This window comes from Toxotes jaculatrix, chromosome 11 (assembly GCF_017976425.1).
Source record: "Toxotes jaculatrix isolate fToxJac2 chromosome 11, fToxJac2.pri, whole genome shotgun sequence".
NCBI lineage: Eukaryota > Metazoa > Chordata > Actinopteri > Toxotidae > Toxotes > Toxotes jaculatrix.
In genome coordinates this window covers 6,533,356-6,560,689 of record NC_054404.1, presented here as the reverse complement: position 1 = coordinate 6,560,689, position 27,334 = coordinate 6,533,356, and the positions used below count along the sequence as shown (strand labels likewise).

The window sequence follows — 27,334 nt, the reverse complement described above, 5'->3', positions numbered from 1 at the left end:
GGGAGTGGGAGCAGGACAAGAAGAGCTAAACTGTAGAAAAGAACAAAAACCCGGGACTCAGAAAGAAAGGAAAAATGAGTGCTAGAGAAAAAGTACAAGGAAAACGTTGAGGGACAGAAAGAAAGAATTTGCCTCTGTACTATAAAACTGCCATTGCCTTATATTTAAAAGAAATACAACTTTGTTTGAAAAAGCTGCTGAGAGAATTGATATTAGGCCTCAAGGCCACAGAATACAGTAACTGAATAATACTAATGGTTCAGCACCTCAGCGCTTAGGAAAATTGCCACTCAGACCTGCTTTAGTGATGAGAGTTGCTTGACAACAGAATTACTACAATTGAACAGTGAAATAAATTCAGACTAATTTTGATGTGGGTGTAAAAAAATCACCCTGAAATTATGCAGTTTTTTTTTCTTTTCTTTTCTTTTGGTATGCAAAGAGTCTGTCAGACCATTCAGCTCACTTTTGAAATGCACACGTCCATCTTAGTACCACACAATGTCACACAGGTACACAAACACGAGGGTCAGGTGCTGCGTGCGGATATGAGGACAAGTTGAAGTGCCCCCCTCACAACTGAAGGTGATTAAGTCACCTCTGCTTATCTTCTGATGAACACTCAGAACAACCCCTGTGTGGGTCTTTTCTTTTGTGTGTGTATCTGTGTGTGTGTGTGTGTGCTTGTATGTGCCTGACTGACCATTCTAGCCACACTCACACACTGTGCACACAGCTAAGAAACAAGCTATATCACAATCCCACACAGACCAGACATCACTCAGACAGCATATTGGCTAGACATTACACACACAGCACATGATGATATCACAGCGAAACATACACTGCCACCATGCACGCACGCACACACACACACACGCACGCACACACACACAGACACATCCAAATGAGCAGCTGCTGCTCATTTACACTACAGATTAGCTTTCTTCAGCTATATTTACTTTCAGTGGGTAGAGCTGAACACAAGAAAAATGCATATCAGACCCGACAGTGGAACACACACTATGGATTTTCTTTCACTGTGGCTTAAAACAATCAAAGCAAAGACGTCTCCACCAAAAGCATATGTATACATTTTGTAGAAAAACTGGAACTGAAAAGCCTATATGTTACTTTTTATACTGAGAATCCCTAGCTTAAGAAAAGAAAACGCCAACCGTTTTACTAAATGAACTTTTGCTGTCGCTGCCTCAGTCTTTATTGAGATTGTTTATTTTGAAAAAGCTGATATGTAGTAAAATGTTAAAAATTGCCATAAAGCTGTTAATTAGATCATTTGTTTGTAACATCTTTTATAGGAAAATACCAAAGATAAATTGAATCTGCAACATAAAGTTCATTATTTTTACTCGGAATTTAGTATTGATCGAACAGATTCTGTAATCCGCTGTAACTTTAACAAACTAGGCCACTGCATAGTGAAGCTTAAATATTTGTATCAACAGGGCAAAGTGGTATGAAATGATCAAATTAATGTTCAGTGAAACTCTTCAAATACGTAAAACAAAACCCTCATTCACTCACTCATTACATTTTGATTGGAATTATTAGCATTGATAACAGAGCTTTGTGGAGATATGATACCAAAGTCATAAACTGATGTTAATGAATTATCTCCCAATCTCTGTCACATCAGCAGCAGGCTCCACAAAAATTCCTAGCATTTCACAAAGCCACGCAACAATATCAGGCAAATGGTTGAGTTTCCACATGTGTCATTTTGGCCGAGTTTACTTCTTTTCATGCTCCCTTAGCGACTCACAAGCTCCTCCATCTGGCACAGATGTTGTTAAACAAACGCAACCTCAGTAGCTGTGAGTACGCTGGCATTCCTCGCTGTGCCAGGTTTGACACACGTCAAATTTGGAATATAGTGCCAGTGTTAATGTTTGCTTTGCATGTGTTTGTGTGAAAAAGAGAGAGCAGGAAGTTTTTTTTTTCTTTTTTTTTTTAGAAATTCTTTACAAACCATCTCTAGACCCCCAGCTCGCTACTCTACAGTTTTTCACACACGCACACACACACATACACACACTTTTGGCCTCTGACACAAACACACTCGAGGGACTGCCGACAGCAGGCGGACCCGATGTGCAGCGGTAGTGTGTCTAAGAACTGTGTGTGTGTGTGTGAGTGTAAGGCGTGTGCTGGGACGGGCAGACAGGGCTAGCGCGTTATCCTCTTATCCCCACTGTTGTGGAATAGAGAGGCAAGCAGCTGGAGGGACTGCAAGCAGCCTGATAATGCCAGCGCTATTTTCTAACCCGCCATCTTAATCTTGTTACTCAAATGGTTGTGAAGAGAGAGTCATGAATTTTAATTTCTCTGAAACGCACATGCATACACACACACACACACACACGCAAGAGAGTGTGTGTGCACATGTGTGGATCCCCCGTCTCTCTCACATGCATTAATAGTATCCCCACTGTGTCCGTGCACTCACACTCTCTTCCCTGCCTCCCTCCTTCACTCTTTTTCTCTGTCTCCTGGCCACCCCCTACCTCCCTCCCCCCTTTCTCTGACATATCTTCCTTCACCCTTCCCTACTCTCTCTCCCTCTGCTCACCTCTATCTTCCCATTTCCTACATCACGACCCACTTCTCTATTTATTCAAGCCTGTCCTTCTATCCCTTCCTCTACTCATCTCTCCATCCACCCAATCCCTCATTCTCTGTTTCCTAATCCTGCCGAGAGAGACCCCAGACATCCGGTTCATCCGTTCCTCCCTTGTCTCAGAGCCCCCCTCCTCCCTTTTTTTCCACCTTGTTCACTTTCTCCCTGGTCTACGCAAGCAGGGCAAGCATAAACGAGAAAAAGCAGGAGGCAGAGAAATAGAGAGGGAAAATGAGAGCACAAGAGAGGGAGACAAGCTGGGGCGAAAGTGGCAATAAAATAAATGACTTGCACCTTGGAAAGGGAAAAAAAAGAGAAAAGATTGTGGGGGTGGTGGGATAGGGGGTCGGGTTGAGAGCCGATTTAGCCAGCCACCCATGAAGCTGATTAGGCAGCCTGCGATCAGGAGGAACAGCTTTGCTTGTTAAACTTTTCACCTCTGTGAGCTCTCAGCCCTCACCGCGTTAAGGCCCCCCCCTCCCACCCCACCTCTCTATCCCTCCATCCCTCCATCTATCGCTTCCTTGCTCCTTCCGCCTGGTAGAATTTGAATGTGAATGCTGGCCATGGTCCCCATAGCAGGCTTAGCACAGGGGGCAGGCAGCTGCCCCTCCACGCCCAACCATCCCCTAGGCTGTCTGCTCTCTCCCTCTCTCCCTCCCTCCCTCTCTCTCTCTCTCTCTCTCTCACCTTCTCTCTCTCTCTCTGGGGGGTCACAGGTTCAACCCCCGGCCGGTGCCTGGAGGGATGGCCACAGGAAGATAACACACATGAAGGGCACTTGGGGAGAAAGGGAGGGACCGAATAAGAGAGGGGAGAGACAGGCACAAGCAGTTTGTTCATATTCATCAAAAAGGACAGAAACTTGGGGGGGCAAGGCAAAATTAGGAGCGATGGTTTAGAGGGCAAGATCTCTCGCTTTCTCAGGAGGAGGTGTGGGAATGGGAGTGATGACACATGTGAGAGAGCTGTATCGGGGGGAATGTGAAGCAGAACCTCAGGTAACTATTTAAATCACACAGATCCTTTTTTTTCTGGGTTGTTGTGACACTGTGGATCCTCAGTTACTTTTGAAGACCACCTCTCTCTCTGGTTTTACACTTCTGACGTATACATATGACAACCACTTCTGGATGTACTGTATAACACAGTGTGCTGCTGATGTTTTTTCATGCAGTGCCAACGTCACCCTGAACACGGCCCAACACCCAACCAAATGAAGCTTCAAATGCTCCATTACTTTCAAATGTCTGTAGTGCTGATCTACCATGACTACAGTTTATGTGCACAGACTACATGCACTACACTGCATTTACAACTGTGTATACAAATGTCCTGTTCATTTATTGTAGTTTTTGTGTCTTAATACAGCTAAATTAAGCAAGAGACCTGCAGGGACTGTAGTTTCAGAGACCTGTCTACCTTAGAGCAGAAGTAAAAAAAACAACAACAAAAAAAAGCAAATTGCTTACAGAGCAGATGTTTTCCTTTTTGGAAACTGATAACGTCACAATTTTATGACACACTTTTACAAGACGTTGAAATTAACAGTTGTTGTCTTTCTAGTTTTGTTTTGTTTTTTTTGCAGAGTGGAACACATTTAAGTCTAAATCTAGATATTTTGATGCTGGAAAAAGTGAACAATATAAGATCAGCTGCAACCCCCAATGTCATGATTTTCATGAGTGTCAGAAAATAACCTAATTTGTTGGAAAAACAGCCGAATGTAAGTAGATTTAGGTTGGATGAAAGGTCACTTTGAATTTAGGGTCAGTCTGAGTTTCTGTTTGCTGTAAGGAAACCTTTTCACACAGTTCTGCACTATCCTGTTCTCACACACACACACACACACACACACACACACACACACACACACACACACACACACACACACACACACACACACACACACAGACAGTCACACACTCTCACATGAGCAGACCCACTAAACTCACTTTCATAAGTCTCTGATCATTTGGCCAGACGCTGAGCGAGCTGATTAGCCGGTGCATGCCCAAACTGCCAAGCACCACATGGGCACCCCACAAAGCCATGTGTGTGTTTGAGAGTGAGAGCGTTTGTGTGTGCAACAGGAACAAGTAGTTACTTAACTGACAGAAAATTAATCAACTATTTTGTTAATTGATTAATTGTTTTAACAAATTTTTCATGCCCACATGCCAAATTATGCAGTTCTAGCTTCTCAAATATCAAAATTTTTCTGCTTTTCCTGGTCTAACTTTACAGCATTACAGCTAAATATCATTGGCTTTTGGGATGTTTTGGACTTGAAGAAATTGTAATGGCAAATCCTCACTGTTTTATGATGTTTTATAAACCAAACAATTATGCATTTAATTAAGTATGTAATTGGCGGATGTAAATTAATTGTTAGTTTCAGCCCTAATGCACAGATTATGGCACTGCGATGTGGCATACTAAGCTTGTTAAATCCTGATGGTGCCTAGCAAATTATCGGTGGTATTGTGCACAACAATTCTTAATAATTTGATATATATATAGGTGTATATATGTATCAAATCTGTGTCTGTGTTTTTCTCTGTGCCAGAAAACTACCTTTAGATTAAGACTTCTGCAGTGGTAATCTCAATTCTAATCTCAAGTACTGTTCCTCTTTTGTTTTCACTTTTTAATGTTGGGAGGTTTATGAACAGCTGTTCTTCAACATTAGCTGCTTTTGAGTGCTGCTACATCATTACCTTGATCTAATTTGTCATGTTGCTGGTATGATTTTCTTGAAAGGGTTTTCAAATTAAAAGTCCACCGAGAGGGAGAGAGAGAGAGAATTTTTTTCCTCCTGCCAAACAGAATTATTGGATGAAGAATTTTTTCGTTAGTTTTTTTTTAATCAATTCTTTTCATATTTTGTGCTTTTCAGATGCAGAGAGAGGGAAAAGAAGCATACGACGAGAACATCCACTATCCTCTCCTCATTACCCTGACCAAAGAACCTCAACCTATCAGCCACTCTCAGTAAACCAAAACAAGTGAGCCCTCATCTCTACACAGTACCACTCCACATGCTTTTGGATATTTGAGATGGAATAATACTACACAGCCGTGTCAACAATGTGATCCACATGTGATCTAAGTGAGCAGGAAGAATTGCACTGAAAGAGCAGTATTAGAAGACAGCAGGGTTGTGTTTGTGTCAGTATTTTAGTAAAATTGAGAAAGACAGAAAATCAAGTTGTGGTTATATTTGAGACATTTTTATATTTACATTGGCCACTGAGAGGATTTATCACCAGATGATGCAGAGTTTTGGACAATATTTGACTGTGCATGTTTTGTAGTTTGAAGTGCTGGTGAGGAACAATCTCATTTCCAAAGCAGTGGGGACACATTTACTGCAGCTGAGGAGAAAGAAAAAGAGAGGTGAATATATTCTCACCTTGTAGGTTTTAACCATCTGCCATATGCTAAAAAATTCAAAACGTGATCACTCTTCTAGTCAGCCAGTCACTCAACTATTTGGTTAATCAGCCATCCAGGACAATGAACCACATTGCCATATTGTCAGGTAACCAGTCAGTACTCCAGTCATCATCACAACCAACTGGCCAGTCAGTTATGTCAGTTAACTAGTTGTTCAGTCAGTCAGTGACACTGACATATCCAGAGTCCTCCTTTCAGCCTTCTTTAACCAGTTGGATTTAACCTACGCCACTGTGTTTCCGGCCCCAGCAAGGAGGCCAGCTCTAATTCATTAGCTGTCACAGACTTTGGCGCAGCTCACAGTTTTCTCTACATTTCCTTTATTTCTTCTGATATAACTCATTCACCCAGTCAGAGGTCAGTATTAAGAACTTCTTTTGTGCATTAATTACAACAGTGCATTAACACAGAGACTAAGGAGCAATTGTTGTTGTCCAGGAGCTACAGCTTTCATAGTGTGCAGCAACATCGCCATGGATACAAGTAGTCCACACTACATTACACAATAATTTAATTTTACACAGCTCTGTTGGTGTTATAATCTCTGATTGAACTGTGCAACAGACTCTTCTTCTGTCGCTGTAATTCCACCAACATCACCTCCAGCTCCTGCTCCATGCATACTCTATTAAAAAGTTTGCTATGTGCAACTAAAGCTCCGAGTCTGAACCCACCTCCAGGTAGTGCAAGTGTGTCCAAAGAGAGACAGAGAGAGAAAATACATGAACATTAGTTGTGATGTCTTATATTTGTCACATTCATTGACACGTGACCCCAATACTGTGGAATAGATTAAGAAAACACTACATGATTTCCTGTACATAGCAAGATTTCTTTGCATTTATTTTGTTTCTTTTTCTTTTCTTTCTTTTTTTTTCTTTTTTTGTTGTGCAGACCTCTCAATGGTCTCTTACCCCCAGTGTCCACTGGCACTGTGACCAAAGTGTGTCACTCAAAGTTCACATGTGCCAGGTCTATTTTTGGGGCTGCTTGTGTGCTTGTGTTACTTTTGAACCTGTGTAGTTGACTGCATATATTGACAGACAGTTGACAGGGAAATGAATGTTTAGTGGTGTGGTCATTTATCGTTGATTTAGTCTTTACATATATATATGGCAAAACTATATTTCTTTCTTTTTTATGTTACTTCTCCAGGAGGAGGACAGGGTGTACTATGGATTTCTTTCTGCTAAAATACACTATTCAGAAAACTAAAGTGCAGCCACAAACTATCTGTTACCACAGTGATAATAAAGGAGCTGCAAACATGGTGTGAATATAAAACACAAAGAATATCTACCATAGTTCTTAAAAGTCCCTCAACAGCAAAGACTTTTACACATTTCAGGCCAGTTGTTCCTTGATTTCCTGTTTGCATTTTTTCTATCAACACAGTTTTACTCAGGTCTTTTCCCTTGCATTCAGCCATTTCTTCTTCTTTCTTGTGGTATTAAAAACAAATGCCAAGTGTTAGTTGGTCACTCAAGCCTGAAGTTGAACCTATCACTAGTAAAGTGTTTCCATATTTCACTGTGATCCATTGCTGTATACAACAGCCAAGAAGCTATGCAGTATTTCTCAGTGGCTGCTGTTTACATTCCTCATGTTAAAAAAAAAAAATCCACCTTCAGAAATAAAAAGTATTCCCTTTGTATAACTACTCTGAAAACTAAATTAAACCCGTTTTATCAGTGCTCTTGATGCTTTGAGGACTTAAACGGCATTGCAAGGTTTAGAAGAGTATTTAATTACATTTTTTATCTATAATGCAGTTTGCTGTGTACCTTTGATCTCTGTAGGCTAACATACAAATACCATCCCAACTGTGACTGTGAGCAATGACTTCATCACTGTCTGGTGTGACACCACCACCACTAACAGTCATGTCACTGTACAACACTTTGGCATCGGGCTTCACTGTTTACTGTGACATCTGTGTTGCTGCTTCTTGCAACATCTGCATCTGGTGCAACCACGAGCTGTCGTGGCGTCCCGTTCTCACATGGTGATGTCGTTGCTTCTTGTTGCGATATTAGTGCTGTATGCTAGGACACTTAACCACCTCTCACTGTGACATCAGCAGGCAGACAACAAGACACTGATAGTCAGAGACAGTCATATGGCCTATATGGATTTGCTAAAATACATATTATATATATAATATATAATATCACTGACTGTTATATTAATAACAGTCAGAAATCCAACAGTTGGGATAGAAAAAGACCACAGAAGGGGATCTGTGCTGCAGCTGAGAATTACCTTACAGGAATGCTCTGTTCCAACAGATTTATGACACTGTATTGTGGGATGTCTCAGGTAGGCTGGTATTTTGATTGTCGAACAGAACTCATTGAATCGTTGATCATTTGCAGGCCATGTCCACACTAATCCAGACTGACAATCCAGATGTCAAATTGGATCTACTTTTCTCAGTTCTGGCCTTCTTTCCACACTGGACCATCAAAAACTGACTTTTAAGAAAATCCTCCAGTTTGGATAAAGTTGAATCTGTTTCTGTAGCATTTTGTTGTATAAGAACATTATACATTTTTAGAAATTTAGATATAAAACACTATGTGATCTGGTGTAAAGCTTCTGCCTCAAGTGTTCTGTTCTTGGTCTAATACAGCAGCTTTAAACAGAAAAAAACATAGATGAAATATTTCATTTTATCTACTTTAGAGTGGACATGGCTTCATTCTGAGAGTTTCTCCTTTCAGTATCTAATTCCGTCTGCTTTACTGTAATCAGTCGGTTGAATGTAAGGGTGGGTTTTATTTCTTGTGAAAGAAACATTAAATAAATTCATTTTCTTCAAGAAAATTCTGACACTAGACTTTTGTTTTTCTTTTTAATTTGTCCATTTGAAAATGTACAAAAGACAATGTAACATAAACAATAGCTATGATATTATTTCATTAAAAACCTTGTTCAAAACATGTAAAATGATTTTATGACAAAATAAATCATGAAAACAAAAAAATTATAGATTATAGATTTTCTGTACTATATTTTTCCTCAATAAATGAGCACTATGGGGAGCCGGTTGACAAAGCTGCTTGTGAGAAAAATGTGAGTGTTACATTATAAAAAAATCTAGTGTTAAATGCTCACAGATGTAATAAAGTTTGCTTCAGGCCCAGATCGGCTATGGCCTGTGTTTCAAACACAATGGCCTCCTGCAGGCTAAGCTGGTGCCAGACAAGGTAACACACACAGATACACACACTTAGTGCTCACACACACATATCAAGACCAGTCAACAGTCTACTCCTCCACAGGAAGAAAAGAGAGAGGGATAAATGAGGGAGGGAAGGCAGTACACAGCAGATAATCCTGCAGGCTCACTCTTCTGTTTATCAGTCAGAAGGAGGGAGGGAGAGTTAGTAGAAAGGGAGGGACCAGTAGGCCTCCTGATCTGTCTTTTGATATTTTAAAGAGGCCTGTTCTCTCCTCCCCAACACTTTGCCAGAGAGACAGAGAAAAAAGGATAGAAAAACTGCAGACAGAGGCGAAGAGAGAGAGAGAGAGAGAGAGAGAGAGAGGAAGAGAGGCTGAAAAAGACAAGAAGGCAGAGGAGAAGGAGAGAAAAGAAATGGGATAAGATACATCTGAATGGCTGGAAGGAAAGGCGAAGTGAGACAGCTGGAAATGAGATGAAACTAGATCGAAACAGCGGGGAAAAGCTTCCCCCATGAAAGAAAAGAGAAGCTGACTGAGAGACTGAGATTGACTGGCCGAGTGAGTGATCGAACAGAGAAAAAGAGAGAGACAGAGTGCTCCCAGCTCGACACAAGGGCCCCATTAACTTGACCACTTGCCCTTTGCACACAAAGGCAGGGCCAGCCCACTGCCCCTCCCACCCAATTATCCACGATTAGGCTCAGTGCACTGTGTCAAGATGGAGAGGGAAGGAAAAGAGGAGAGGGGGAGAAAGACGAGCAGAGGGAGGAGGGAGAAAGGGAAAGAGAGCAAGGACTGGAAGGAAGTGACGGGCGGATGGTGAAGGACGACAAAATTGTTAACATGTAAAAGAATCAAATATTTGATTTAGCTCTCTCTATGTAGATTAGTATTCTGTGAATTACTATGACGGCTGAGAGCTCAATGGACAGTACCCCCTGGAAACTTCTGCCTTCCTATGCCTCAGAACTTAACTATTTTCTTAAGTTTTTTTATTTGCAGTGTGTTTCTGTATGTCGTCACTTGATATCTCAGTTTGATTTTATTTGCAGATCTTTTTTCAAACAAAATATACATGTTGTCAGAGTGATGAAGATGTTTTCTTCAGTTGTTTGTTCAGTAACACTTTAGAATAACAATCCTTTATAAGACATTTATAAGCTATTAGTAGATATTAGTAGATAGTTAACTAATCATGAACAAAACACTCATACATTTGTAAATGATTATGATTAAACACTTATTACTTAAGTTACAAGACATTTATAAGCTATTAGTAGATAGTGAACTAATCATGAATAAATCATTTATATACATTTGTAAATGATTATAAAACCATTTATAACTAAAGTTGTGCAACATTTATATATGATTTAGGCATTATTAAAAATGCTGTCAACATTGTACATGATTTATTCATCATCAACTAATTTTCAATATGATCAGTCTTATTAGTAAATTATCGGTGAAATAGTGTAGATGTGTTAAAAAACCCACTGTACCACCATTTGTTTATTCATGTTTAACAGATGATTTGTTAGGTATTCATAAAAAAAAAATCTTAATCAAATGGGCCCACACAACCTCTCCGTAGCTTCAGCTTTATTTTATGCTGACATTAATTGCATTTAACCTTCCTTTGTAGTATATTTTTCTTTTGCAGCCATTTAATCAGTTTGTGGTGTTTTTTGGAAGTTTTTTCCATTCTGTCAGCTCTCTGAATATACTGGCAAAACCAGGCATTTTAACAGCTCACAAAAATTAAACCTCCAAGTTCACCGCCTACATTTGAATGCATATCCCGCATTTATGAATGAATGGATGGGCCCGCCAGAAAACTTCAATCTCCCACAAGGCAGTTCGACTTGTTTATATGTCTGTGTGTGTTTAGAGAGCTGTTGGCAGCATTGCCAGGTGTATGACAATTACCATATTTTGTACGATAATTGTGCCCTTTGTACTATATACGATCTGTGATGTCAAAAGTCCCATAATGTACGTTCATTTGATCAGCATGTGACACTTTGTATTAGTAGCTACAGCTTGTATGTGCATCAGTTGCTGCCTTCCTGTGTTGTGGGGCATTTAAAAAATCACATTTACAGCGCAGAGGAAAGATACAACAAATCTACAACCTCTAAACATCACACTGTCTAAATAGTTTCTAACATGCATATTTTCTATCTTTGATGTGCCTTCTTTGATAATATATTTTACATTAGTGCTTTAGAAATGGTAATTGTGTCCCTGAACGCAGCACCACTTTCAGCCAGCACAGGCAGCGACAGCAGAGACTACACATTTCTGCTGTTGGTTATGACTCATGTACACTTTCCCTCAATATTTTAACATTTCCCATCTGGCAACGATGTCCCTTGCATGAATGTTACAACAAGAGCTAAGTGTTCCTAGTGATCTTCGACTATTGAAGATGGGGAAGGAGCTGGCAGCAGCAGCAGCGCAGGTAATGTTAAGCTAACGGTTACAGTAATGTTAAAAGTACACAGTTCTAAATTCATGTTTGCTGGCTAGCTTATTTGTTGACTTATTTTACCTGGCAGAATTAGCTATATTGGCTAGTCTAGCTAACTTTATCAACACGTCAGTGTAGTTTGGATAGTTTTGCTAATCCCACATGGTGAATGCAGATTGATGCAAGAGGATAAGCTATTGTAACATGAAACATGGACTTGTGCTTGTGCTATTAAGCATAGTAGTACTTGTTTTAGCTGCCGTGATAACTAGAGATGGGAATCAGTTCAGGTTGAGAATCGGTAGTAAACCGCTCTAGTGAGCAAGCTACTACATTTTCTGTCAAATCATGGACAATGATTTTTATTTAGAGTGATTAAAATTGTGTTGGAAAAAAAGAAGTCCATGTAAACGCAGTTAGTTATATGAATTGAGATATTGCAACGTGTTGACCTTCTATCAGGTAAGCAGGCGTCCTCCTGTCTGAAGAATCAGATGAATAAGTAGAAATGATAATAGATTTGACATCCATAACATGCTACCAATTCCCATCCCAAGTTATAAAACAATGTTATTCCTATTGTTATTTTTGTAAGACCTCAAAATGTCATAAAAAACGTCATAATATAATAAGGCGTCAAAATCGGCCAAAAAAAGTCAAAAATTTTTTGACCTCAAAATGTCTTAAAAAACGTCATAGTATAGTATGACGTCAAAATCGGCCAAAAAAAGTCAAAATTTTTTTTGACTTCAAAATGAAATAAAAAACGTCATAGTATAGTATGGCGTTTTTTTCAGCCAAAAAAAGTCAAAAAAAAACTTTTGACCTCAAAATGTCATAAAAAACGTCATAGTATAGTATGGCGTCAAAATCGGCTAAAAAAAGTCCAAAAAAATTTTGACCTCAAAATGTCATAAAAAACGTCATAGTATAGTATGGCGTTTTTTTCGGCCAAAAAAAGTCAAAAAAATTTTTGACCTCAAAATGTCATAAAAAACGTCATAGTATAGTAAGGCATTTAAATCGGCCAAAAAAAGTCAAAAAAATTTTTGACCTCAAAACGTCATAAAAAACGTCATAGTATAGTATGGCGTTTTTTTCGGCCAAAAAAAGTCAAATTTTTTTTTGACCTCAAAATGTCATAAAAAACGTCATAGTATAGTAAGGCGTCAAAATCGGCCAAAAAAAGTCAAAAATTTTTTTGACCTCAAAATGTCATAAAAAACGTCATAGTATAGTAAGGCGTCAAAATCGGCCAAAAAAAGTCAAAAAAATTTTTGACCTCAAAATGTCATAAAAAACGTCATAGTATAGTAAGGCGTCAAAATCGGCCAAAAAAAGTCAAAAAAATTTTTGACCTCAAAATGTCATAAAAAACGTCATAGTATAGTATGGCGTTTTTTTCGGACAAAAAAAGTCAAAAAAATTTTTGACCTCAAAATGTCATAAAAAACATCATAGTATAGTAAGGCGTCAAAATCGGCCAAAAAAAGTCAAAATTTTTTTTGACCTCAAAATGTCATAAAAAACGTCATAGTATAGTAAGGCGTCAAAATCGGACAAAAAAAGTCAAAATTTTTTTTGACCTCAAAATGTCATAAAAAACGTCATACTATAGTAAGGCGTCAAAATCGGCCAAAAAAATCAAAAAATTTTTTGACCTCAAAATGTCATAAAAAACGTCATAGTATAGTATGGCGTTTTTTTCGGCCAAAAAAAGTCAAAAAAATTTTTGACCTCAGAATGTCATAAAAAACGTCATAGTATAGTAAGGCGTCAAAATCGGCCAAAAAAAGTCAAAAAAATTTTTGACCTCAAAATGTCATTAAAAACGTCATAGTATAGTATGGCGTTTTTTTCGGCCAAAAAAAAGTCAAAAAATTTTTTGACCTCAAAATGTCATAAAAAACGTCATAGTATAGTATGGCGTTTTTTTCGGCCAAAAAAAGTCAAAAAAATTTTTGACCTCAAAATGTCATAAAAAACGTCATAGTATAGTAAGGCGTTTAAATCGGCCAAAAAAAGTCAAAAAAATTTTTGACCTCAAAACGTCATAAAAAACGTCATAGTATAGTATGGCGTTTTTTTCGGCCAAAAAAAGTCAAATTTTTTTTTGACCTCAAAATGTCATAAAAAACGTCATAGTATAGTAAGGCGTCAAAATCGGCCAAAAAAAGTCAAAATTTTTTTTGACCTCAAAATGTCATAAAAAACGTCATAGTATAGTAAGGCGTCAAAATCGGCCAAAAAAAGTCAAAAAAATTTTTGACCTCAAAATGTCATAAAAAACGTCATAGTATAGTAAGGCGTCAAAATCGGCCAAAAAAAGTCAAAAAATTTTTTGACCTCAAAATGTCATAAAAAACGTCATAGTATAGTATGGCGTTTTTTTCGGACAAAAAAAGTCAAAAAAATTTTTGACCTCAAAATGTCATAAAAAACATCATAGTATAGTAAGGCGTCAAAATCGGCCAAAAAAAGTCAAAATTTTTTTTGACCTCAAAATGTCATAAAAAACGTCATAGTATAGTAAGGCGTCAAAATCGGCCAAAAAAAGTCAAAATTTTTTTTGACCTCAAAATGTCATAAAAAACGTCATAGTATAGTAAGGCGTCAAAATCGGCCAAAAAAAGTCAAAATTTTTTTTGACCTCAAAATGTCATAAAAAACGTCATAGTATAGTAAGGCGTCAAAATCGGCCAAAAAAGTCAAAACATTTTTTGACCTCAAAATGTCATAAAAAAACGTCATAGTATAGTATGGCGTTTTTTTCGGACAAAAAAAGTCAAAAAAATTTTTGACCTCAAAATGTCATAAAAAACATCATAGTATAGTAAGGCGTCAAAATCGGCCAAAAAAAGTCAAAATTTTTTTTGACCTCAAAATGTCATAAAAAACGTCATACTATAGTAAGGCGTCAAAATCGGCCAAAAAAATCAAAAAATTTTTTGACCTCAAAATGTCATAAAAAACGTCATAGTATAGTATGGCGTTTTTTTCGGCCAAAAAAAGTCAAAAAAATTTTTGACCTCAAAATGTCATAAAAAACGTCATAGTATAGTATGGCGTTTTTTTCGGCCAAAAAAAGTCAAAATTTTTTTTGACCTCAAAATGTCATAAAAAACGTCATAGTATAGTATGGCGTCAAAATCGGCCAAAAAAAGTCAAAAAAATTTTTGACCTCAAAATGTCATAAAAAACGTCATAGTATAGTAAGGCGTCAAAATCGGCCAAAAAAAGTCAAAAAATTTTTTGACCTCAAAATGTCATAAAAAACGTCATAGTATAGTATGGCGTTTTTTTCGGACAAAAAAAATCAAAAAAATTTTTGACCTCAAAATGTCATAAAAAACGTCATAGTATAGTAAGGCGTCAAAATCGGCCAAAAAAGTCAAAACATTTTTTGACCTCAAAATGTCATAAAAAAACGTCATAGTATAGTATGGCATTTTTTTCAGCCAAAAAAAGTCATAAAAAACTTTTGACCTCAAAATGTCATAAAAAACGTCATAGTATAGTATGGCGTCAAAATCGGACAAAAAAAGTCAAAAAAATTTTTGACCTCAAAATGTCATAAAAAACATCATAGTATAGTAAGGCGTTTAAATCGGCCAAAAAAAGTCAAAAAAATTTTTGACCTCAAAACGTCATAAAAAACGTCATAGTATAGTATGGCGTTTTTTTCGGCCAAAAAAAGTCAAATTTTTTTTTGACCTCAAAATGTCATAAAAAACGTCATAGTATAGTAAGGCGTCAAAATCGGCCAAAAAAAGTCAAAAAATTTTTTGACCTCAAAATGTCATAAAAAACGTCATAGTATAGTATGGCGTTTTTTTCGGACAAAAAAAGTCAAAAAAATTTTTGACCTCAAAATGTCATAAAAAACATCATAGTATAGTAAGGCGTCAAAATCGGCCAAAAAAAGTCAAAATTTTTTTTGACCTCAAAATGTCATAAAAAACGTCATAGTATAGTAAGGCGTCAAAATCGGACAAAAAAAGTCAAAATTTTTTTTGACCTCAAAATGTCATAAAAAACGTCATACTATAGTAAGGCGTCAAAATCGGCCAAAAAAATCAAAAAATTTTTTGACCTCAAAATGTCATAAAAAACGTCATAGTATAGTATGGCGTTTTTTTCGGCCAAAAAAAGTCAAAAAAATTTTTGACCTCAGAATGTCATAAAAAACGTCATAGTATAGTAAGGCGTCAAAATCGGCCAAAAAAAGTCAAAAAAATTTTTGACCTCAAAATGTCATTAAAAACGTCATAGTATAGTATGGCGTTTTTTTCGGCCAAAAAAAAGTCAAAAAAAATTTTGACCTCAAAATGTCATAAAAAACGTCATAGTATAGTATGGCGTTTTTTTCGGCCAAAAAAAGTCAAAAAAATTTTTGACCTCAAAATGTCATAAAAAACGTCATAGTATAGTAAGGCGTTTAAATCGGCCAAAAAAAGTCAAAAAAATTTTTGACCTCAAAACGTCATAAAAAACGTCATAGTATAGTATGGCGTTTTTTTCGGCCAAAAAAAGTCAAATTTTTTTTTGACCTCAAAATGTCATAAAAAACGTCATAGTATAGTAAGGCGTCAAAATCGGCCAAAAAAAGTCAAAATTTTTTTTGACCTCAAAATGTCATAAAAAACGTCATAGTATAGTAAGGCGTCAAAATCGGCCAAAAAAAGTCAAAAAAATTTTTGACCTCAAAATGTCATAAAAAACGTCATAGTATAGTAAGGCGTCAAAATCGGCCAAAAAAAGTCAAAAAATTTTTTTAACCTCAAAATGTCATAAAAAACGTCATAGTATAGTATGGCGTTTTTTTCGGACAAAAAAAGTCAAAAAAATTTTTGACCTCAAAATGTCATAAAAAACGTCATAGTATAGTAAGGCGTCAAAATCGGCCAAAAAAGTCAAAACATTTTTTGACCTCAAAATGTCATAAAAAAACGTCATAGTATAGTATGGCATTTTTTTCAGCCAAAAAAAGTCAAAAAAAACTTTTGACCTCAAAATGTCATAAAAAACGTCATAGTATAGTATGGCGTCAAAATCGGACAAAAAAAGTCAAAAAAATTTTTGACCTCAAAATGTCATAAAAAACATCATAGTATAGTAAGGCGTTTAAATCGGCCAAAAAAAGTCAAAAAAATTTTTGACCTCAAAACGTCATAAAAAACGTCATAGTATAGTAAGGCGTCAAAATCGGCCAAAAAAAGTCAAAAAAATTTTTGACCTCAAAATGTCATAAAAAACGTCATAGTATAGTATGGCGTTTTTTTCGGCCAAAAAAAGTCAAAAAATATTTTGACCTCAAAATGTCAATTAAAAACGTCATAGTATAGTAAGGCATTTAAATCGGCCAAAAAAAGTCAAAAAAATTTTTGACCTCAAAATGTCATAAAAAACGTCATAGTATAGTATGGCGTTTTTTTCGGCCAAAAAAAGTCAAAAAAATTTTTGACCTCAGAATGTCATAAAAAACGTCATAGTATAGTAAGGCGTCAAAATCGGCCAAAAAAGTCAAAAAAATTTTTGACCTCAAAATGTCATTAAAAACGTCATAGTATAGTATGGCGTTTTTTTCGGCCAAAAAAAAGTCAAAAAATTTTTTGACCTCAAAATGTCATAAAAAACGTCATAGTATAGTAAGGCGTCAAAATCGGCCAAAAAAAGTCAAACATTTTTTTTGACCTCAAAATGTCATAAAAAACGTCATAGTATAGTATGGCGTCAAAATCGGACAAAAAAAGTCAAAAAAATTTTTGACCTCAAAATGTCATAAAAAACATCATAGTATAGTAAGGCGTTTAAATCGGCCAAAAAAAGTCAAAAAAATTTTTGACCTCAAAACGTCATAAAAAACGTCATAGTATAGTATGGCGTTTTTTTCGGCCAAAAAAAGTCAAATTTTTTTTTGACCTCAAAATGTCATAAAAAACGTCATAGTATAGTAAGGCGTCAAAATCGGCCAAAGAAAGTCAAAAAATTTTTTGACCTCAAAATGTCATAAAAAACGTCATAGTATAGTATGGCGTTTTTTTCGGACAAAAAAAGTCAAAAAAATTTTTGACCTCAAAATGTCATAAAAAACATCATAGTATAGTAAGGCGTCAAAATCGGCCAAAAAAAGTCAAAATTTTTTTTGACCTCAAAATGTCATAAAAAACGTCATAGTATAGTAAGGCGTCAAAATCGGACAAAAAAAGTCAAAATTTTTTTTGACCTCAAAATGTCATAAAAAACGTCATACTATAGTAAGGCGTCAAAATCGGCCAAAAAAATCAAAAAATTTTTTGACCTCAAAATGTCATAAAAAACGTCATAGTATAGTATGGCGTTTTTTTCGGCCAAAAAAAGTCAAAAAAATTTTTGACCTCAGAATGTCATAAAAAACGTCATAGTATAGTAAGGCGTCAAAATCGGCCAAAAAAAGTCAAAAAAATTTTTGACCTCAAAATGTCATTAAAAACGTCATAGTATAGTATGGCGTTTTTTTCGGCCAAAAAAAAGTCAAAAAAATTTTTGACCTCAAAATGTCATAAAAAACGTCATAGTATAGTATGGCGTTTTTTTCGGCCAAAAAAAGTCAAAAAAATTTTTGACCTCAAAATGTCATAAAAAACGTCATAGTATAGTAAGGCGTTTAAATCGGCCAAAAAAAGTCAAAAAAATTTTTGACCTCAAAACGTCATAAAAAACGTCATAGTATAGTATGGCGTTTTTTTCGGCCAAAAAAAGTCAAATTTTTTTTTGACCTCAAAATGTCATAAAAAACGTCATAGTATAGTAAGGCGTCAAAATCGGCCAAAAAAAGTCAAAATTTTTTTTGACCTCAAAATGTCATAAAAAACGTCATAGTATAGTAAGGCGTCAAAATCGGCCAAAAAAAGTCAAAAAAATTTTTGACCTCAAAATGTCATAAAAAACGTCATAGTATAGTAAGGCGTCAAAATCGGCCAAAAAAAGTCAAAAAATTTTTTGACCTCAAAATGTCATAAAAAACGTCATAGTATAGTATGGCGTTTTTTTCGGACAAAAAAAGTCAAAAAAATTTTTGACCTCAAAATGTCATAAAAAACATCATAGTATAGTAAGGCGTCAAAATCGGCCAAAAAAAGTCAAAATTTTTTTTGACCTCAAAATGTCATAAAAAACGTCATAGTATAGTAAGGCGTCAAAATCGGACAAAAAAAGTCAAAATTTTTTTTGACCTCAAAATGTCATAAAAAACGTCATAGTATAGTAAGGCGTCAAAATCGGCCAAAAAAAGTCAAAAAAATTTTTGACCTCAAAATGTCATAAAAAACGTCATAGTATAGTATGGCGTTTTTTTCGGCCAAAAAAAGTCAAAAAATATTTTGACCTCAAAATGTCAATTAAAAACGTCATAGTATAGTAAGGCATTTAAATCGGCCAAAAAAAGTCAAAAAAATTTTTGACCTCAAAATGTCATAAAAAACGTCATAGTATAGTATGGCGTTTTTTTCGGCCAAAAAAAGTCAAAAAAATTTTTGACCTCAGAATGTCATAAAAAACGTCATAGTATAGTAAGGCGTCAAAATCGGCCAAAAAAGTCAAAAAAATTTTTGACCTCAAAATGTCATTAAAAACGTCATAGTATAGTATGGCGTTTTTTTCGGCCAAAAAAAAGTCAAAAAATTTTTTGACCTCAAAATGTCATAAAAAACGTCATAGTATAGTAAGGCGTCAAAATCGGCCAAAAAAAGTCAAACATTTTTTTTGACCTCAAAATGTCATAAAAAACGTCATAGTATAGTAAGGCGTCAAAATCGGCCAAAAAAATCAAAAAATTTTTTGACCTCAAAATGTCATAAAAAACGTCATAGTATAGTATGGCGTTTTTTTCGGCCAAAAAAAGTCAAAAAAATTTTTGACCTCAGAATGTCATAAAAAACGTCATAGTATAGTAAGGCGTCAAAATCGGCCAAAAAAAGTCAAAAAAATTTTTGACCTCAAAATGTCATTAAAAACGTCATAGTATAGTATGGCGTTTTTTTCGGCCAAAAAAAAGTCAAAAAAATTTTTGACCTCAAAATGTCATAAAAAACGTCATAGTATAGTATGGCGTTTTTTTCGGCCAAAAAAAGTCAAAAAAAATTTTGACCTCAAAATGTCATAAAAAACGTCATAGTATAGTAAGGCGTTTAAATCGGCCAAAAAAAGTCAAAAAAATTTTTGACCTCAAAACGTCATAAAAAACGTCATAGTATAGTATGGCGTTTTTTTCGGCCAAAAAAAGTCAAATTTTTTTTTGACCTCAAAATGTCATAAAAAACGTCATAGTATAGTAAGGCGTCAAAATCGGCCAAAAAAAGTCAAAATTTTTTTTGACCTCAAAATGTCATAAAAAACGTCATAGTATAGTAAGGCGTCAAAATCGGCCAAAAAAAGTCAAAAAAAATTTTTGACCTCAAAATGTCATAAAAAACGTCATAGTATAGTATGGCGTTTTTTTTCGGCCAAAAAAAGTCAAAAAATATTTTGACCTCAAAATGTCAATTAAAAACGTCATAGTATAGTAAGGCGTTTAAATCGGCCAAAAAAAGTCAAAAAATTTTTTGACCTCAAAATGTCATAAAAAACGTCATAGTATAGTATGGCGTTTTTTTCGGCCAAAAAAAGTCAAAAAAATTTTTGACCTCAGAATGTCATAAAAAACGTCATAGTATAGTAAGGCGTCAAAATCGGCCAAAAAAAGTCAAAAAAATTTTTGACCTCAAAATGTCATAAAAAACGTCATAGTATAGTAAGGCGTCAAAATCGGCCAAAAAAAGTCAAAAAATTTTTTGACCTCAAAATGTCATAAAAAACGTCATAGTATAGTAAGGCGTCAAAATCGGCCAAAAAAAGTCAAAAAATTTTTTGACCTCAAAATGTCATAAAAAACGTCATAGTATAGTAAGGCGTTTTTTTCGGCCAAAAAAAAGTCAAAAAATTTTTTGACCTCAAAATGTCATAAAAAACGTCATAGTATAGTAAGGCGTCAAAATCTGCCAAAAAAAGTCAAAATTTTTTTTGACCTCAAAATGTCATAAAAAACGTCATACTATAGTAAGGCGTCAAAATCGGACGAAAAAATCAAAAAATTTTTTGACCTCAAAATGTCATAAAAAACGTCATAGTATAGTAAGGCGTCAAAATCGGCCAAAAAAAGTCAAAAAAATTTTTGACCTCAGAATGTCATAAAAAACGTCATAGTATAGTAAGGCGTCAAAATCGGCCAAAAAAAGTCAAAAAAATTTTTGACCTCAAAATGTCATTAAAAACGTCATAGTATAGTATGGCGTTTTTTTCGGCCAAAAAAAAGTCAAAAAATTTTTTGACCTCAAAATGTCATAAAAAACGTCATAGTATAGTAAGGCGTCAAAATCGGCCAAAAAAAGTCAAACATTTTTTTTGACCTCAAAATGTCATAAAAAACGTCATAGTATAGTATGGCGTTTTTTTCGGCCAAAAAAAGTCAAAAAAAATTTTGACCTCAAAATGTCATAAAAAACGTCATAGTATAGTAAGGCGTTTAAATCGGCCAAAAAAAGTCAAAAAATTTTTTGACCTCAAAATGTCATAAAAAACGTCATAGTATAGTATGGCGTTTTTTTCGGCCAAAAAAAGTCAAAAAAATTTTTGACCTCAAAATGTCATAAATAACGTCATAGTATAGTAAGGCGTTTTTTTCGGCCAAAAAAAAGTCAAAAAAATTTTTGACCTCAAAATGTCATAAAAAACATCATAGTATAGTAAGGCGTTTAAATCGGCCAAAAAAAGTCAAAAAAATTTTTGACCTCAAAATGTCATAAAAAACGTCATAGTATAGTAAGGCGTCAAAATCGGCCAAAAAAAGTCAAAAAAATTTTTGACCTCAAAATGTCATAAAAAACGTCATAGTATAGTATGGCGTTTTTTTCGGCCAAAAAAAGTCAAAAAATATTTTGACCTCAAAATGTCATAAAAAACGTCATAGTATAGTATGGCGTTTTTTTCAGCCAAAAAAAGTCAAAAAAAACTTTTGACCTCAAAATGTCATAAAAAACGTCATAGTATAGTATGGCGTCAAAATCGGCCAAAAAAAGTCAAAAAAATTTTTGACCTCAAAATGTCATAAAAAACATCATAGTATAGTAAGGCGTTTAAATCGGCCAAAAAAAGTCAAAAAAATTTTTGACCTCAAAATGTCATAAAAAACGTCATAGTATAGTAAGGCGTCAAAATCGGCCAAAAAAAGTCAAAAAAATTTTTGACCTCAAAATGTCATAAAAAACGTCATAGTATAGTATGGCGTTTTTTTCGGCCAAAAAAAGTCAAAAAATATTTTGACCTCAAAATGTCATAAAAAACGTCATAGTATAGTAAGGCGTTTTTTTCGGCCAAAAAAAAGTCAAAAAAATTTTTGACCTCAAAATGTCATAAAAAACATCATAGTATAGTAAGGCGTTTAAATCGGCCAAAAAAAGTCAAAAAAATTTTTGACCTCAAAATGTCATAAAAAACGTCATAGTATAGTAAGGCGTCAAAATCGGCCAAAAAAAGTCAAAAAAATTTTTGACCTCAAAATGTCATAAAAAACGTCATAGTATAGTATGGCGTTTTTTTCGGCCAAAAAAAGTCAAAAAATATTTTGACCTCAAAATGTCATAAAAAACGTCATAGTATAGTATGGCGTTTTTTTCAGCCAAAAAAAGTCAAAAAAAACTTTTGACCTCAAAATGTCATAAAAAACGTCATAGTATAGTATGGCGTCAAAATCGGCCAAAAAAAGTCAAAAAAATTTTTGACCTCAAAATGTCATAAAAAACATCATAGTATAGTAAGGCGTTTAAATCGGCCAAAAAAAGTCAAAAAAATTTTTGACCTCAAAATGTCATAAAAAACGTCATAGTATAGTAAGGCGTCAAAATCGGCCAAAAAAAGTCAAAAAAATTTTTGACCTCAAAATGTCATAAAAAACGTCATAGTATAGTATGGCGTTTTTTTCGGCCAAAAAAAGTCAAAAAATATTTTGACCTCAAAATGTCATAAAAAACGTCATAGTATAGTATGGCGTTTTTTTCAGCCAAAAAAAGTCAAAAAAAACTTTTGACCTCAAAATGTCATAAAAAACGTCATAGTATAGTATGGCGTCAAAATCGGCCAAAAAAAGTCAAAAAAATTTTTGACCTCAAAATGTCATAAAAAACGTCATAGTATAGTAAGGCGTTTAAATCGGCCAAAAAAAGTCAAAAAATTTTTTGACCTCAAAATGTCATAAAAAACGTCATAGTATAGTATGACGTTTTTTCGGACAAAAAAAGTCAAAAAAATTTTTGACCTCAAAATGTCATAAAAAACGTCATAGTATAGTAAGGCGTCAAAATCGGCCAAAAAAGTCAAAAAAAATTTTGACCTCAAAATGTCATAAAAAACGTCATAGTATAGTAAGGCGTTTTTTCCGGCCAAAAAAAAGTCAAAAAATTTTTTGACCTCAAAATGTCATAAAAAACGTCATAGTATAGTAAGGCGTCAAAATCTGCCAAAAAAAGTCAAAATTTTTTTTGACCTCAAAATGTCATAAAAAACGTCATACTATAGTAAGGCGTCAAAATCGGCCAAAAAAATCAAAAAATTTTTTGACCTCAAAATGTCATAAAAAACGTCATAGTATAGTATGGCGTTTTTTTCGGCCAAAAAAAGTCAAAAAAATTTTTGACCTCAGAATGTCATAAAAAACGTCATAGTATAGTAAGGCGTCAAAATCGGCCAAAAAAAGTCAAAATTTTTTTTGACCTCAAAATGTCATAAAAAACGTCATAGTATAGTAAGGCGTCAAAATCGGACAAAAAAAGTCAAAATTTTTTTTGACCTCAAAATGTCATAAAAAACGTCATACTATAGTAAGGCGTCAAAATCGGCCAAAAAAATCAAAAAATTTTTTGACCTCAAAATGTCATAAAAAACGTCATAGTATAGTAAGGCGTCAAAATCGGACAAAAAAAGTCAAAATTTTTTTTGACCTCAAAATGTCATAAAAAACGTCATACTATAGTAAGGCGTCAAAATCGGCCAAAAAAATCAAAAAATTTTTTGACCTCAAAATGTCATAAAAAACGTCATAGTATAGTATGGCGTTTTTTTCGGCCAAAAAAAGTCAAAAAAATTTTTGACCTCAGAATGTCATAAAAAACGTCATAGTATAGTAAGGCGTCAAAATCGGCCAAAAAAAGTCAAAAAAATTTTTGACCTCAAAATGTCATTAAAAACGTCATAGTATAGTATGGCGTTTTTTTCGGCCAAAAAAAAGTCAAAAAATTTTTTGACCTCAAAATGTCATAAAAAACGTCATAGTATAGTATGGCGTTTTTTTCGGCCAAAAAAAGTCAAAAAAATTTTTGACCTCAAAATGTCATAAAAAACGTCATAGTATAGTAAGGCGTTTAAATCGGCCAAAAAAAGTCAAAAAAAATTTTGACCTCAAAACGTCATAAAAAACGTCATAGTATAGTATGGCGTTTTTTTCGGCCAAAAAAAGTCAAATTTTTTTTTGACCTCAAAATGTCATAAAAAACGTCATAGTATAGTAAGGCGTCAAAATCGGCCAAAAAAAGTCAAAAATTTTTTTGACCTCAAAATGTCATAAAAAACGTCATAGTATAGTAAGGCGTCAAAATCGGCCAAAAAAAGTCAAAAAAATTTTTGACCTCAAAATGTCATAAAAAACGTCATAGTATAGTATGGCGTTTTTTTTTTTCGGCCAAAAAAAGTCAAAAAATTTTTTGACCTCAAAATGTCATAAAAAACGTCATAGTATAGTATGGCGTTTTTTTCGGACAAAAAAAGTCAAAAAAATTTTTGACCTCAAAATGTCATAAAAAACATCATAGTATAGTAAGGCGTCAAAATCGGCCAAAAAAGTCAAAACATTTTTTGACCTCAAAATGTCATAAAAAAACGTCATAGTATAGTATGGCATTTTTTTCAGCCAAAAAAAGTCAAAAAAAACTTTTGACCTCAAAATGTCATAAAAAACGTCATAGTATAGTATGGCGTCAAAATCGGACAAAAAAGTCAAAAAATTTTTTGACCTCAAAATGTCATAAAAAACGTCATAGTATAGTAAGGCGTTTTTTTCGGCCAAAAAAAAGTCAAAAAATTTTTTGACCTCAAAATGTCATAAAAAACGTCATAGTATAGTAAGGCGTCAAAATCTGCCAAAAAAAGTCAAAATTTTTTTTGACCTCAAAATGTCATAAAAAACGTCATACTATAGTAAGGCGTCAAAATCGGCCAAAAAAATCAAAAAATTTTTTGACCTCAAAATGTCATAAAAAACGTCATAGTATAGTAAGGCGTTTAAATCGGCCAAAAAAAGTCAAAAAATTTTTTGACCTCAAAATGTCATAAAAAACGTCATAGTATAGTATGGCGTTTTTTTCGGCCAAAAAAAGTCAAAAAAATTTTTGACCTCAAAATGTCATAAAAAAACATCATAGTATAGTATGGCGTTTTTTCGGACAAAAAAAAACGCCATACTATACTATGCCGTTTCATACGTCATAGTATAGTATGGCGTTTTTTCGGACAAAAAAAACCGCCATACTATACTATGCCGTTTTTTATGACATTTTGAGGTCAAAAAAATTTTTGACTTTTTTTGGCCGATTTTGACGCCTTACTATAATGTGACGTTTTTTATGACATTTTGAGGTCAAAAAATTTTTTGACTTTTTTTGGCCGATTTTGACGCCTTACTATACTATGACGTTTTTTATGACATTTTGAGGTCAAAAAAATTTTTGACTTTTTTTGGCCGATTTTGACGCCTTACTATAATGTGACGTTTTTTATGACATTTTGAGGTCAAAAAATTTTTTGACTTTTTTTGTCCGATTTTGACGCCTTACTATACTATGACGTTTTTTATGACATTTTGAGGTCAAAAAATTTTTTGACTTTTTTTGTCCGATTTTGACGCCTTACTATACTATGATGTTTTTTATGACATTTTGAGGTCAAAAAATTTTTTGACTTTTTTTGGCCGAAAAAAACGCCATACTATACTATGACGTTTTTTATGACATTTTGAGGTCAAAAAAAATTTTGACTTTTTTTGTCCGATTTTGACGCCTTACTATACTATGACGTTTTTTATGACATTTTGAGGTCAAAAAAAATTTTGACTTTTTTTGGCCGATTTTGACGCCTTACTATACTATGACGTTTTTTATGACATTTTGAGGTCAAAAAATTTTTTGACTTTTTTTGTCCGATTTTGACGCCTTACTATACTATGACGTTTTTTATGACATTTTGAGGTCAAAAATTTTTTTGACTTTTTTTGTCCGAAAAAAACGCCATACTATACTATGACGTTTTTTATGACATTTTGAGGTCAAAAATTTTTTTGACTTTTTTTGGCCGATTTTGACGCCTTACTATACTATGACGTTTTTTATGACATTTTGAGGTCAAAAAATTTTTTGACTTTTTTTGGCCGATTTTGACGCCTTACTATACTATGACGTTTTTTATGACATTTTGAGGTCAAAAAAAATTTTGACTTTTTTTGGCCGATTTTGACGCCTTACTATACTATGACGTTTTTTATGACATTTTGAGGTTAAAAATTTTTTTGACTTTTTTTGTCCGAAAAAAACGCCATACTATACTATGACGTTTTTTATGACATTTTGAGGTCAAAAATTTTTTTGACTTTTTTTGGCCGATTTTGACGCCTTACTATACTATGACGTTTTTTATGACATTTTGAGGTCAAAAAATTTTTTGACTTTTTTTGGCCGATTTTGACGCCTTACTATAATGTGACGTTTTTTATGACATTTTGAGGTCAAAAAATTTTTTGACTTATTTTGTCCGAAAAAACGCCATACTATACTATGACGTTTTTTATGACATTTTGAGGTCAAATTTTTTTTTGACTTTTTTTGTCCGAAAAACCCGCCATACTATACTATGACGTTTTTTATGACATTTGTGAGGTCAAAAATTATTTTGACTTTTTTTGGCCAATTTTGACGCCTTACTATACTATGACGTTTTTTATGACATTTTGAGGTCAAAAAATTTTTTGACGTTTTTTTGCTGAAAAAAACGCCATACTATACTATGACGTTTTTTTATGACATTTTGAGGTCAAAAATTTTTTTGACTTTTTTTGTCCGAAAAAAACGCCATACTATACTATGACGTTTTTTATGACATTTCTAGGTCAAAAATTATTTTGACTTTTTTTGGCCAATTTTGACGCCTTACTATACTATGACGTTTTTTATGACATTTGTGAGGTCAAAATTTTTTTTGACTTTTTTTGGTCGAAAAAAACGCCATACTATACTATGACGTTTTTTATGACATTTTGAGGTCAAAAATTTTTTTGACTTTTTTTGTCCGATTTTGACGCCTTACTATACTATGACGTTTTTTATGACATTTTGAGGTCAAAAAAAATTTGGACTTTTTTTGTCCGATTTTGACGCCTTACTATACTATGACGTTTTTTATGACATTTTGAGGTCAAAAATTTTTTTGACTTTTTTTGTCCGATTTTGACGCCTTACTATACT

The 27,334-nt window shown here is 34.2% G+C and overlaps 1 protein-coding gene across 2 annotated transcripts in view; it reads left to right on the top strand.

Annotated features, from left to right (window-relative positions):
• Positions 1-8,866, top strand: part of camkmt (calmodulin-lysine N-methyltransferase) — a 95,451-nt gene extending 86,585 nt beyond the window's left edge. Inside the window, exons 11-12 of one of the 2 annotated variants that reach the window (XM_041049118.1) lie at positions 5,538-5,646; positions 8,473-8,866. In XM_041049118.1, the coding sequence (XP_040905052.1) occupies positions 5,538-5,636 (99 nt within the window). In that variant the 3' untranslated portion in view covers positions 5,637-5,646; positions 8,473-8,866. Of the gene's footprint in view, positions 1-5,537 lie in introns of both variants that reach the window. The other variant, XM_041049117.1, reaches the window with a different exon arrangement.
• The last annotated feature ends 18,468 nt before the right edge of the window (positions 8,867-27,334 follow it).